Here is a 14208-nt window from a genome sequence, read left to right as displayed (position 1 = left end):
CCGGGACCTTTCAGTCTGCAGGTCGACGCTCTATCCACTGAGCCAAACCGGTTTCGGATGCAGTCACTTTATTAATGAATAGTTTTGCCATTTGGCCAGTTACTTTTGAAAAAATATTATATAAGGAGAAGGATGTAAAGAGTATAGTCTCTCTATATATGTTTTTACTCTGGAATTTTCAGTGGTGTTCAAAGATGTCGATGATCTTGCCATTAAAAATTATCTTTTCCCTTTCCAGCTTAAAGAAGTCTTCTGCTGAACTGAAAAAAATATTAGCCAATGGCCAGGTAGGTGTCATTGTTAGTGTTTTCAGATAATAGTAACTTATTACCGTCTAGTTTTTTTATCCATAAACTTAACAAACAGATAAAAGAATCCATGAATGTCTTCTTGTCATAAATGAATTACATGGCTTAATTTGATTGGCAGAACAATTTGCAGCACGTTTTTCAAACTGTGCTAATGGGTTTCACTCCCGGCAGATTGAAGTACCAGGCACACACCCTGCTGCCTTCTCAGTTTAAAAAAAGTTAATCAGTTCTGAACAAGTGTGTCAACCCCTGGGTTGTCGGAATGGCCCTGTATCCTGAGGTGACTGTTTCTTTCATTATCTTTGGGGAGAAAAAATAAACCAAACTGTTACTTTCCCACGATAGCGCACTTCTTTTGTACCGAAACTGGCTTTTCAGAGAAATAGAATAACAGCAGATCTTTGGCATTTAAAATTCCGAGGCTTTAGGGGCTCTGGTTTGCCTAGTAGCCGACTGGCCATCTTAAAGCCGCATGACCTAACCCAGCCAGAGAGGGGCAAACGGGCCTGCAGGCCACTTATTTCTCACTAATTTTGATTCAAGCAAATGGACACATCTGAAATAGTATAGTGCTTTTAAACATACATTGGTAAATTAAGCTACCTACAGGCTCCTCGATTCTTCAATAGCAACATAAATGTGTTTTAATGTTTGCTATAGAGGAAGCCCTTTGATAGCCTTGGAGGCAGGCGCCTGTCCATTGCGATTAAGCCTGCCTATTAGGCTCTATTGACTGAGACATCTGTGTCACTGCAAATAAAAGACTCTTATTGATTTTCTTAACTGCTGTTCACTTCCCGTCCATGTTTCGAAGGCTGAAATCTTAATTATCTCAGATGCTTATTCAGTGCCTTCACACACTGACCTCTCCAAGCCTCATTGGCATTTCATGAATCAAGTACTTGTAGTGGAGCATGTCAAGAAGACAAAGCTGGGTCCTCATGCTTGTCCTTTAATATCACCTGTAACTTTACGGCCTAATAGATGGGTGTGCCTTCAAATGGCGACTGCTCGGGTGGTGCTCCCGGAAGCCAGCCGTGTTTAGTGCACAATCCCTTGAATACAGTTGGAAAAAGTAAGCTGATCTGGTTTTAACATCTGATCATCATCCAGAATGCGTGGATTCTAGTCCTTATACATTGCATATACAGCAAAGACGAATCTGGTGTTGTAGGTGTATTCTTTATAAATTTCAGATCATATTTATCTAATATTTTTAACTTTAAGCAGTCAGGGAATGGCTTAGATTGAGGTCCACATGTGTGTCCCTCTGGTGCCCTGTGTGTGTTCAGAATCAGTATGAAACCAACCTGACTGAAAGCACAGCCTAGGATGTTTACTTTGTTTTCTCCCTGGGATATTTATGTTTCTTCAACATCTTGTTACTAATTGTAATTTATGTATGAGTCGCTTGTGTTCTTCAGCTGGAAAATATATTTCAAAATTGACATAAATTAAGAAGCTTTAACTACATTTGTTCAACCCAGGCAATGGAAAATAACCTGTCATAGATTCCCCTTTCAGAAATGAAAAACAGTTTATTTCCACTGCAAAAATAAACATCCAGAAATGTTGCTTGTGTTTTGACAGCAAACCTAGCGCCATAAATATCGTAGTGGTCTCAGTTATGAGGTTCCCTTCAGTGGAAGATTGTCGCGACAGTGGTTTTTGATGCTTAAAGATTGGATTGCTTTTCCTTGGGAATGTGATAACCCCACATTAAACAGTCTGGTGTTTTCTTTCTCTTAAGGATAAGCCTTCTTTATATTTACTTTCATTCATAAAAACAAACACAATTGGAAGTCTTCAAAAATTCCTCCTCCTTCTACCAATTCCTCAGTTCCTTGATGCTGTATGGTAACTAAAGAGTGAGTGAGATTGCACTGCAGCGAGGTAATGTGCACAGTTGTGGGCATCAATAAATTTCTGGGCTGAATACTGACACCCCTTGATATGGAAGATGTAAGTCACATTTAACGATACTTTAACACTTGAGCATAGTTTTTTATTTTAGTGGTTTATGCTCTCAAGCATTAATAATGATTTGCCTTCCCACTAGCCTCCACTTAGATTTAATAAGGAATTCATATTAATCATTAAAAGAAAGGGACATGATTCTTCAAGATAATCAAATATTGACAGGTTAGAAATAGCTTTCTGCCTGGGTTCATTGATATAGGTTATGTGATATAAATATTTATTTCTTTTCTGTCACTCAGAGTAAATGCCACCAATTGATTCAGCATTGATATAGTGTCAACAGTTCATAAGAAACATTTGACTGGCTTGTATTTTCCGATTAGTCTCTGCTCTATAAAGTGGGATTTACTAAATCTCTCCAATTGTCTGCTCATAGAGTGTGACTGCTTTCTGAAACCATTATTGCTTCGATTTGTGAAGCAAAGGTCTAGTGATAGGACTAGTTTCTGTCAGACCTTTACATATAAAATAAGGATTAATTGAGCATTTTTATTTTAATGATTTATAAGCGATAGATACTGATTCTTCTTAACACAGACAGACAATAAACAAAGAATATTTTCTTTGCTGATTCATAATTGAACTCCATTTCATTTTCCCCATTAATTTTATTAATATTAAATTAAATCAAGCACTTTTTAAAAAGTTTAACAGTTAGTCATTGGATTAGAGACACCATTTTCCTGTTATTGCTTAAGTAGAGGATTCCTTAAGGTATTTTTGGCATGTTTTATTTAGAACTATAAATCAGTACCAAATATGTGTTTTCTGGATGTGTTTTTTCCCACTTCAGTTTTAGTGTGCTATCATTTATTTAATATTGGCTCTTGATTTGAAACTGAAAACAAACAAACAAAAAAAGTCCCAGTGGGTCAATTTAAAGGATTTAAAAAGTGCACAGTTACTCCAAGTATGCGTAACTTTGATCTTTGCATTTCTAAAGTTGTCTTTCCTCTTTTTAATTTTTAGATTTTGTAGGAGATTTTGTGACAGTATTTTGTTATTCCCAATAAATCAAGCATAGATGTACTGAGAAGTCACAGATCTAGAACTAATTTTGATCCTGCTACATGTTTGGCTGGTATTTTGAGAACGTCAAGTGCCTTTAGAAAAACTTTCTGTTTTAAAAAAAACAAAAGGATGAGGAAGAGAAATAGATATTGTACTATAAAATTAGCTTTAAAATCTATTCTCACCAGTATATAAAACTCTTAGATTCTTACAGTTCATCTTAGATCCCATATGAAGACTGAAACATAAATGAGACTGTGCATGTAAGTCCAGACTACATGACACCCTCCTCTACCCACACAACACACTCCTTCCGCTCTGGGTGTCGTGCCTGCATTTCTTCACCGCACCTGCCTCTTTCAGCAGGCGCAGAGCCCAGTGCCAGTCACTTCTCCAAGGTCAGTGGTCGGCAAACTCATCAGCCAAAAGAGCCAAATATCAACAGTACAACGATTGAAATTTCTTTTGAGAGCCAAAATTTTTAAACTTAAACATCTTCTAACGCCACTTCTTCAAAATAGACTCTCCCAGGCTGTGGTATTTTGTGGAAGAGCCACACTCAAGGGGCCAAAGAGCCGCATGTGGCTCGCGAGCTGCAGTTTGCCGACCATGGTCCCAGGTCATTTTGGCAGCTGACAAGTAATCATAACTCTCATGGCTTTTTCTTTCTCCATCCTCACATCGATTATTCTGCCTTTTATTTGCCTTTTTGGTTTTAGTCAAAACAAGGAAACTGAGTTATAGTTAAAATTTATTTTGGTATCTTTGTTGAATAAAACTTCTATTTCACCTCTTTTCTATGTAAAATGGTATGTGATTTTTAAAAGTTTTCTTCTTAAAAACAAATACCATAACTAATGAAATTGCTTTTAACTTGTGAGTGCCCTTGAGTTGATTATTTTCCCTCCTCTGGGCAGTGACCATGGATGGCGAGGCTGTCCATCCATACTTACACAGATCAGCTGCTGAGATTGAGCCCCTAGTGGAGCACATGAAAGACAGTTTGGGCTGTGACTAGTTGTTGACTAGTTATATGACCTATGTGAACTGGGATAAATGCTTAAAATGCTATATAATTTTGTGGTTATGAGATCTAATCCTAACTATTTGTATTATTTAAATGTACTCTGTGGCTTTTAAACCCCACTTTTGCATCATAATGAGCTCTCTTCCAGTGCTTCATTTTGAAAAGTTGGATTAGTAGACTTATCTAAACTAAAGGGGCAGAAGTGTTAACTGTTTGTTGATCCCTTTAATGGTTTTCCATAATTGAGGTCAATTAAAGTAACACATTTTGATCAGAGCTATGAAAATCTGAAGATTTTATAATCAATTCATGAGGTCAGCTCTGATAGTTTTCCTTTGTGAAACTTTTTTTTACATCATAGTATTAATATTTGTATATCATACAAAATTAGAAAATTTAACAAAAAAGAAAAAGAATCTAATTTTTAAAATATAAAATCTATCAGTAAGTTCATAGGTCAGGCAATGGTCTATAAAACTTTAAAACATCATAGAAACACTTTACCCAATTTAAAAAAAATATATTTTATTGATTCTTTACAGAGAGGAAAGAAGAGGGATAGAGAGTTAGAAACATCGATGAGACAGAATCATCGATTAGCTGCCTCTTGCACACCTCCTACTGGGGATGTGCCCACAACCCAGGTACATGCCCTTGACTGGAATCGAACCCAGGACCCTTCGGTCTGCAGGCTGACGCTCTATCCACTGAACCAAACCGGTTTCGGCACTTTACCCATTTTTTTTAATGGATACTGTCTTTTTAAGTGGTATTGTCCCTAGAACTTGTTCAAAACCATTTTTATATTTATGTGGCATTTACAATCTACCTCTTTATTCAAGGGATTCCAAACTCCTATCCTTGAATTTGCTTATGTAGTTAGTGCGTGCTACGTAATGGATTCCTGTGTTTGTGAATAACACATACACACACACACAGACACACACACACACACACACACACACACATACACACACACACACAACATTCTCTATCTTCTGACTGTTCTGGCTGCCTACCACTCCTGCTTAGGTTGGAGTACTGGGAATGCTAGATGGGTGGCTGTTCCCCTTCTCTTTTCAACTTTAGAAGAACTTGAAGTTAATTTTTAATGAGTACTAGAGATAAAAAGACTATGAATTTGGGATTATAATGTTTGAAGCCATTCAGCGACATGCCATACTTACTCCTTTGCCTTCTCTTCCTCCAACAAAACACCACAAAATCAAGCCCTCTCCAAAGTCCTAGATCTCTCCTTGTATATTATTGGAATATCAATATGTCTTGGTTTGGGTATTTTCTGAAAGGAAACTCCTAGTCCTTTTACCAGAAAGGCCCTGATGGAGTGATGGAAGCAGAGGGGATATGACCACAGAATGCACCTCGCCAGAGCCCGGCTCCCATATACTCCATAGCTCCAGCCTACTTACTCTTAAATCTCAGTGCCACTAATTCAGAATTTGTGAACTTGAATGAAATTTACTTCAAGCCATGATAAGGGTACAGCTTATTTGCCTGAATCATTTCATTAAAGTTTGATAAAAAGGTGTCAAGATGGGATGATATAACAGCTCAAAAGGATCAGGGGAGTTTTCAGGAGCTGATATATTTATAGATCGCTCCTAGAAATTTACTTTAAGGCAGGATGAGGGCGCAGCTTGTTAGGCAAGTTAATGGTACAAATTAGGTTGTTAGAGTCATGTTTCAACTACATAGAGAAATACTTTAAAGGAGTTAGCCTATTTGTACCCTCCATAGATACTGCTATTTACATATATATATTATATATATATATATATATATATATATATATATCTTTTATACATATCAATCAAAGCAAACCCAGTAGCAACACTGCTAGTTTAGCATCTCAAACTACTTTATGTGCTCCTTTTTTTTTTTTTTTAATGTTGTCTTAAAATTTATCATTTGTTCCAGAATAATGAGGCTTTTTTCTTCATGCCACATCTTTCATGCAGGTTAAAATATGTTGTGGTTGTTTTTCTGTATTAGTAATATAAAAGTACTGAGGAACAGAATTTCCCTAAAATGAGGAAATAGTCAGTTTTTCCAAGTTGTCTGTCATATATCCATTGACCCTAAATATAGTAATTAGCTAATTACAAATTGCATCAATCAGGTTGTACTACAATTAAATCGGGTAGGGAATTGGCCCTTGACACATTAATCTGTCAATATTCTTTTAGTGGGTGGCAAAGTGGCTTGAAAAGGAAGCTGTTTCTGTTACTTGCACTGTATTCCTAATTATTACAGTTCTCCGAAGCTTCAGTTTCAGAAATGTATAGAGAAAAATATTTCCCTTGATAAATGAAGCCTTGCTTTATTTAATTGGCGGAAGTTTAGAGCACAGCAAAATAGTGAAAGCTTTACTATAGTAGTCTGAAAGCAAACTATTTTTTTCCAGGTGGTATTGAATTAAAAACTCCATCCATTTTCTGCCCATGCAAGGCAGTTCAATTCCCTGGAAATTGATTTTTTTTCCAGGGCTTAGTATGGCTTTTCCCAAGCTTTAGCTATATGGAAAATAACACCTTTATTGAAGCCACTTAGTGAACAAAGTTGGCAGTTAATTTTTAAGCAACCAGACCAGTGTGTAGAAAATTACTAAATGGATCAAATATAATCTGACTACTCTTAAAGTAATTTGATGAATAATTATTTAGGGAGTTATTTTGTGGGTACTAAAATAATTTACTATTATTTGTGATACAAATGAGAGTAGTATTTGTGGCATAACAGTTTTACAGAACCTGGAAAAAATGTGTATGCTGTTTTATATATTAAATTTTGGAAATGACTTTATAAGAATCACATGCTTATATGGCTTTCCTTTATGTATTATAATATTTGACTATATATGCATTTTAAAATGCATTGATTTGGCACTTGTCTATCATCTAATATGATTTCTACCCAGTTGCTGTATACTAATTTATCATTTCCAAAGAAAAGCTATATCTACTTTAGGAAAAATCATTAACATTATTCAGTTTGTTTAATGTTAATTATAGGGTCATCTGAGGAGTTTTCAGGGGCTGATTTATTTACAGATCGTGAATTAGAGTATTGTGTATGTGTGTTATCTTCCCAAGTTTGACTTTGGTTATGTGCAGGCTGTTGCATTGGTTATATGTAGTACTGGAGACTGTGTTCTTATCAGTCTCTCTGACCTGACCCTTTTGAGCTATGTTATATCATCCCATTTTGACACCTTTTATCAAACTTTAATGAAATGACCCAGGCAAACAAATTGTCATTAAACTTTCCATCACTTTGTCCCTTGGTATCGTCTTTTATAAATTGGACAGCAAATGTTGTATTGATCTTCTCGTTCTTGCAGCTGAACTTGAAATGACCCAGACTGCTTGTTGTTTATGGCCCAGAGTTGCTTTTCCTTGACATTTCCATCCACAGCATGACACCCTTTTTGTTTTTCTTTCTTTCTTGTGGAGATGAATGAACAAGACATACGGTATCGAGACACTCTTGGTCATGGCAACGGAGGCACAGTCTACAAGTGAGTAGTCAATTTTGTTTAAACTTTCCACCCTCCACATGTGGGTATCCAAGTTCTCCTTGGCACAGATTTTTAAAAGACCACCAGCGTTTAGATCTTATTTCCAAATTTGACTCCCAAATTCTGCAAGGCATTTATTTTTCTCAGGAATTGCTTGGAAAAGTACATTTATTTATATAGCCTTTTAAATATTTCTGAGTCTGCATTTCTCCTGGGTGATCTGTTAATAGTCCACCATTAGCAAGTGTGCCTTTAATTGGCCTGAAGTGTAATGCATTTTTTCCTTCTCCTTTAACATGATTTTTAAAAACTTGCCTGCACCCTGTGCTAGTCCCCTGCCTGTTCATATAGCTATGCCCGGTGGAGGGCAAACCTTATAAATACCACTACTTTGCCCTGTGTCGACATTGTAAGTTATTAACAAGACTTCTTCCTGTTGTATTTCCTTTTCCCCCATCCTACTTCCCTGAGAGAACTACACATTGACGAATATGTTAAGTTGTAAAATTCTCCCAAATTAAGGTTGCAGTGATCTTGTCCTAAAGGAGTGTTCATTTTCATAATAAAAAATGCTAACCGTAAAATGTAGTTCTCTCAATTGGGAAGTCTTTCTCATGTTGTAGTGCAAAGTTTAAACTACATAATGTAATATCTGGTACTTAATAGTCTGCAGTGGTGTATGAAAAATATCCCACTAGGAATTAAAAATCCATACTCTGTAAGAAAGCCCTGAGGGAGTCATCCTCCAGAGAGCTAACCCTGCACCATTACGGTTGTGTTTTTACCTTAGATATTTTAACATTGATATTAATATATATTTTCAAAGTTATAAAATAATTTATTTTCTAACTGGTTACTAATGGTTCCTAGAATTTTAACGAACCACATGAATACATGTAAAAATTGCCCTATGACCATGAAGGGTCGCATCCTAAAACCCCAGAACAATGCAATCTTGGCATAGAATTCGATTCCTCAGGGTAGACGCTCCTTCAAAGTCATCTGCTTCAGTCCCCACCCAGGGCTCCAAGTTCTCCCTAAAGGTAGAGCCAGGATGTGAGTCCTTTCTCCTGAATACAGTCCTTTCAGAACTTATGTTTACATTATCTGGATGATTTTTCCCTACAGATGACTGGATACTGTGAATAGTTGGTCTTAATGTTAAGTATTTCCAGTGTGATAATTCAGAAGATTAAGTAAAGGCATATTTCCTATACAGCACTTGGGTCTTGCTTTGAAGTTGGTCTTAATATTAAGTATTTCCATTGTGATAATTCAGAAGATTAAGTAAGGGCATATTTCCTCTACAGACTTGGGTCTTCCCATGAAGTCCCTAGTTCTGCACAAATAGCATCTCGTCATTTTAATCCTCTCCTCGCTTTTATCTGACTTGGATTTTTACTCTTTCTGAAGGTTCATGGGCTCAGGTATTTTTAGAAAGGAAGGAAGGAATACGTGTTCTGATTTTCTCCTGATTTTCCTAAAGGGAGAAGTGTTCAAAGCTTCAACCTTCCTTCTTCATGCTTTCATGCTGATAGCCAGATATAATAATACAGGAAAGATTTCTAGCAACTCTTCGGATTCCTTTTATTGGTTTCAAATGGAATCCAAAAACATTTCTTATTTGTGCTGTTTCATCAAATGTTTAACTGTTAAGTATGTTTGTAATTTTTAATCAAAGGCCTATTATGAATTTACTATCCTGGTTTGTTCCAGAAGGGAGAAAACATAAAGCCACCAAACCCCAGCAGATAATTTTTACTTGAAATAAAATTCTAATATTTTACCTTAAAACACAGGCTTGCCAAAACCAGTTTGGCTCAGTGGATAGAGCGTTGGCCTGTGGACTGAAAGGTCCCAGGTTTGATTCCGGTCAAGGGCATGTACCTTGGTTGCGGGCACATCCTCAGTAGGGGGTGTGCAGGAGGCAGCTGATCAATGATTCTCTCTCATCCATGTTTCTAACTCTCTATCCCTCTCTCTTCCTCTCTGTAAAAAATCAATAAAATATATTTTAACAAACAAACAAAAACAAACAAGCAGGCTTATCTCTTTAAAAGGGAGAGGGATGGAAGTAACATGCCCACCTAGCAAGGAAAAATTATAGCAAAATTACATTAGTATTTTTTAAATATTATTTTTAATTGTGATAAAATAAATATAACATAAAATTTACCATCTAAATCATTTTTAAGTTCAGTGGTATTAAATACATTCACATTATTGTGCAACCCCCAACAAAGAGTTCTGCAGAACTCTTTTCATCTTGCAAATATGATACCTTGGCCAAAACCGGTTTGGCTCAGTGAATAGAGCATCAGACTGAAGGGTCCCAGATTTGATTCTGGTCAAGGGCATGTATCTTGGTTGAGGGCACATCTCCAGTAGGGGGTGTTCAAGAGACAGCTGATCAATGACTCTCTCTCATCGATGTTTCTAACTATCTCTCTCCCTTCCTCTCTATAAAAAAAAAAAAAAATCAATAAAAAATATATATTAAAAAAATATGATACCCTGTGCCCATCCTATATAATAAAAGGCCAGCAACCATAAGTGTAATGACTGGAATGACTGCTCAACCAGTTTTTATGAGGTGGGAAGCCAGTGAGGGGAGCCGGGTGGCTGGCGGGTGTAGCAGGACAGGACAGGGAACTGGCGAGCAGGCAGAAGGTGGGCCTGATCGCAGGCTAGGCCTAGGGACCCAACCCATGCACGATTTCGTACGCTTGGCCTCTAGTTAAATAATAACTTCCCATTTGCCAGGTTAATGTTGTTTTTAGCAAGAAGCATGGCGAGAACTTCTCCTTTTATTAGGGTCACAAAATCCAAGGGAACATCCTCCCACATGTCCTTAGCCCTTTAATTTGCTGTCATGCTACAGTGAATTAGCAACTTATTCTAAGAGTACATTTAGCTACCATTTCTTAGGCTTAATATGCATGTTGGAAGACTTAATGGTTTTGGCAGTGGTTGTTAATGGAGGTTGAGTACTAAAATATGATCATTTTAGTACTTTATTTTGTATAGTTGATTTCTTATAAAAAGAAGACATTTCAGGTATCCTATTGCCTAGGTGATTCTTAAGGAAAAGGACATGAAGATTCCGAATTGTATAACTTCTTGTCATTGATTGTTGGCCTTCACTTCTTCCTGGGCTTCAGTGTTTGCTGTTCTTATGTCCCTGGCCTTTAGTTCAGCACGAAGAAATGACATAATCCATCAAGAAATGAAAATCCACTTTACTAGAGTCTCTATAAAACCAAATCTTTTATGTGTTATGATTGACTTTCTCCTACAATAAGTTTACCTTAATGGTGTTGACTATAAAAATTTTGATTTTTTTTTTCAAACAAAATGATTACATTACAGGCTATGCTACATAAACTAGATGAAGAAAATATTGGAAAATCCACTCATTGGTAACAAAACTGCTTAATGGGCCTATTTAATTTTTTTCTTACAAAGTATAATAAAGCTAATAAATACAAAGCAAAAGTTTAACATTCCAGTCTTACTTGCTCCACTTTATGGGCTATTGTAACTTGCAAGGGACAGACTGCAGTATATATTCCTTAATAGTTGATGACATTTTCATCCCTTAGATCTAGATGCTCTCTCCAATTATGCAACATGAAATTTTGGGCCCGGGCATTTAAACCAAATGTGGATTTTGTGTCTAGTCCCTGCTGTTCTCTGATAGTGACCTAGGCAGATAACTTTAAGTTGGTATTTCTTGGATTACTGAGTTGGATGAAATGGACCATAAAGGAAACACCTTTCACTAAAACATAACCCAAGCCTAGGAGGAAGAATAATTTAGGAAAAGGAAAGGAATGCACCTTCATTATTGCTCCATTTGCCAAAGTACTACAAGTTGTTCTAAAAAAATTAATTCAGGAAAGACACATGTTCTATTCCCCTCTGAAAGGTTCACAGTGAATCTCAAAAGCTTTGAGAAAGTAGAAAGCAGTATATGTTGTGATTACATGTGGGGGCTCTGAGTATGAATCCTGCATCTGTCACTAACTAGCTGTGTAACCTCTGGAAAGTCATATAATGTCTTCTGCCTCAATTTCCCTGTGTGTAAAATGGGGATATCTGTCTTACAAAATTGTTGTGAGGTTAAATGAGATGTACCATAGAAAAAGCTTACCACTATGACTGACCCTAAATGTTAGCTACTGGTAATGGTAGTACTAATAACAGAAAGCTTTATGCTCCCTATGCTTACTTGGCTATGGGATTATTTTTCTGAGATACACCTATAAACATCTCACAGAATTACTGTTGTGTTGAATTAACTTTGAGAAATTCTACATTGTATTATGATATGTAGTATATTTCTGTGTTTTCTATTTTCTAGTTGTCTCATGAATATGATTACATAAATCTTACAAGGATTTTTAAAAAAAAGTTTCTAAGTATTTTCTCTTTCATCATGGTATTCTGTAATTGCTGTAGGATAGCAAGTATAATATTAAGCCCACTTTACCACTGGGCTTGCATTCCCGTGACCATTTGGAAGCAGAGCCAGGAACTCTTTCAGAGCTCCTCTTTCTTTCACTGTCCCCCCCTCTACCCCCCAACAGTGTTGTTTCTCAAGGTCAAGCAGAGTGCATTGTGTTTCCTTGTATTTTCTGGGGTACCCAGCATCATCCTAAAGATAGATAGATTCTTTATAGTACATGTTGGCTGAAATGGAATGAGGCAAGTAGAGGTTTTTCAAGGTGATTTTAATAAGGCTCTTTAATTGGGTCCTCCCCATATTTAGCTACTTATAGATCTTGCAGAATTCAGAGGCTGCTTAATTGTTCTCGAATATTAACCAAGAAGAATAGAAATTTCTAAATTAAGGGCTATATTTATGTGTGTGTTTTGTTTGTTTTCTGGGTTTGATCAAAACTTTATTACTTTTGGCCAAAGGCTCTTCTAAAACTCACAGAACAAAAACAAAACAACAGTAACAAAAAGCCGGTACATTGTGATATTCGGGTAAGTTATGGAAGTTCATGCCTGAACAGAGATGGAGTAAATTCTAAGCATGCAAAAGTACTAGATCAGAAATTAATTCTGCCAGTGTAAACCTGAGGATTGTTTTCAGTAAGTCACAGATAAGTAACAGTATGCAAGCAATATATGTTACAGTAAAACCTCTTTTAAAAAGACAAACACTTTTGCTCTCTGTCTATTTATACCACTTATCAAATCATGTTCTTTATACGCCACATGCACACTGTACATGCCAAGCCTCCCTTCGCAGGTGGGAGGCTCTCTGGGTTCAGTCTTCAGGTTGGTTGCGGCCAGTCAGCTGACCGATGTCAGAGCTCTTGTCACTATGTCGTGAGGCCTGCTTGCAGACAGGTTTCTTTGCTTTTACCCAGGTTTGAGTTCCGCGTTTCATTTCAGTCTTCTTTGATACATATTTTATATATATATATGCAGTCATGTTTTCTTTGGTTGGAATTCTGATAACAATTCTATGTATTGATTTTGAAATCCTCATAATCTCAAAATGGAGTTGAAGTAATCTTTAGTTGATATAGTTAAAGACTATATTTGAACGACTAATTTTCTTACAGATGTTAAAACATTGAGAATGTAGCACCCATTAACCCAAGTGCTAGTTACTATTCTCTTTTCTTGGGTAGTATGGCACATTGAAATGAAAGTAATTAACAGTCTCAATTGTTTTGGAAACATTCTATGATCATGAAGGCCAGTCACTCAGGTTCTTTGCTCTATCCTCACAATTTGATGGAGTCACTTAAGCTTAGTCTAGAAATGAAGTAATATTTAACTGTTAGGACTTAAGTCATGCCAAGTCACTTAGCTAACAAGCACTTAAGGATCATCTTTTATATGTTTTCCTTAATATAAATTATTCATGCTAAGACAAGTTGCCAGCTTTTTGCCATGTATTCTATTCTATAGGTGTTTGAAAACAATAATAAATTTTCTGCCTCCATCTGCTCCCTAGAGTACAATTAAGGGTCTAACCTGATTTGGGATGGAATTTTCTCAGTGATATAATAGGTAGCAAATATGCTGTCTATATGGTGTTATGAAGATTGACTATATGCCATTATTTACAAATTAATTTAACCATATCTAGAAACAAGAAGAAGAGGGAAGAGATAATACTCAAAGGTGTTGGACTCTCCCCCTTTATGTTGTCTTATCTGTTTTAGGAGATGTTTGTTGGGCAGTAGGGTGAGGATGGTCCTTGGAGATGCTACCTGAGATCTTGTGAATTAGTAAATTGGATTCTGCCCTCGTGATATGACTGGACAGGCCAATTAATATATTATACTTGTGTTTTGGAGCTGAAATTATTTCAGTGA

At 36.4% G+C, this 14208-nt stretch overlaps 1 protein-coding gene across 2 annotated transcripts in view; it reads left to right on the top strand.

Moving 5' to 3' along the window:
• The window catches only part of MAP2K5 (mitogen-activated protein kinase kinase 5), a 238149-nt gene that overhangs the window by 48719 nt on the left and 175222 nt on the right, over nucleotides 1-14208 (top strand). For both annotated transcript variants that reach the window (XM_084887497.1, XM_084887496.1), the window contains exons 7-8: nucleotides 239-287; nucleotides 7803-7867. In XM_084887497.1, coding sequence (XP_084743623.1) covers nucleotides 239-287; nucleotides 7803-7867 — 114 coding nt within the window. The remainder of the gene's footprint in view (nucleotides 1-238; nucleotides 288-7802; nucleotides 7868-14208) is intronic.

This window comes from Pipistrellus hanaki (assembly GCF_964339955.1).
Source record: "Pipistrellus hanaki genome assembly, chromosome: 1".
NCBI lineage: Eukaryota > Metazoa > Chordata > Mammalia > Chiroptera > Vespertilionidae > Pipistrellus > Pipistrellus hanaki.
Note: the sequence above shows the minus strand (reverse complement) of the source record. Positions and strands in the feature narration are given on the sequence as shown.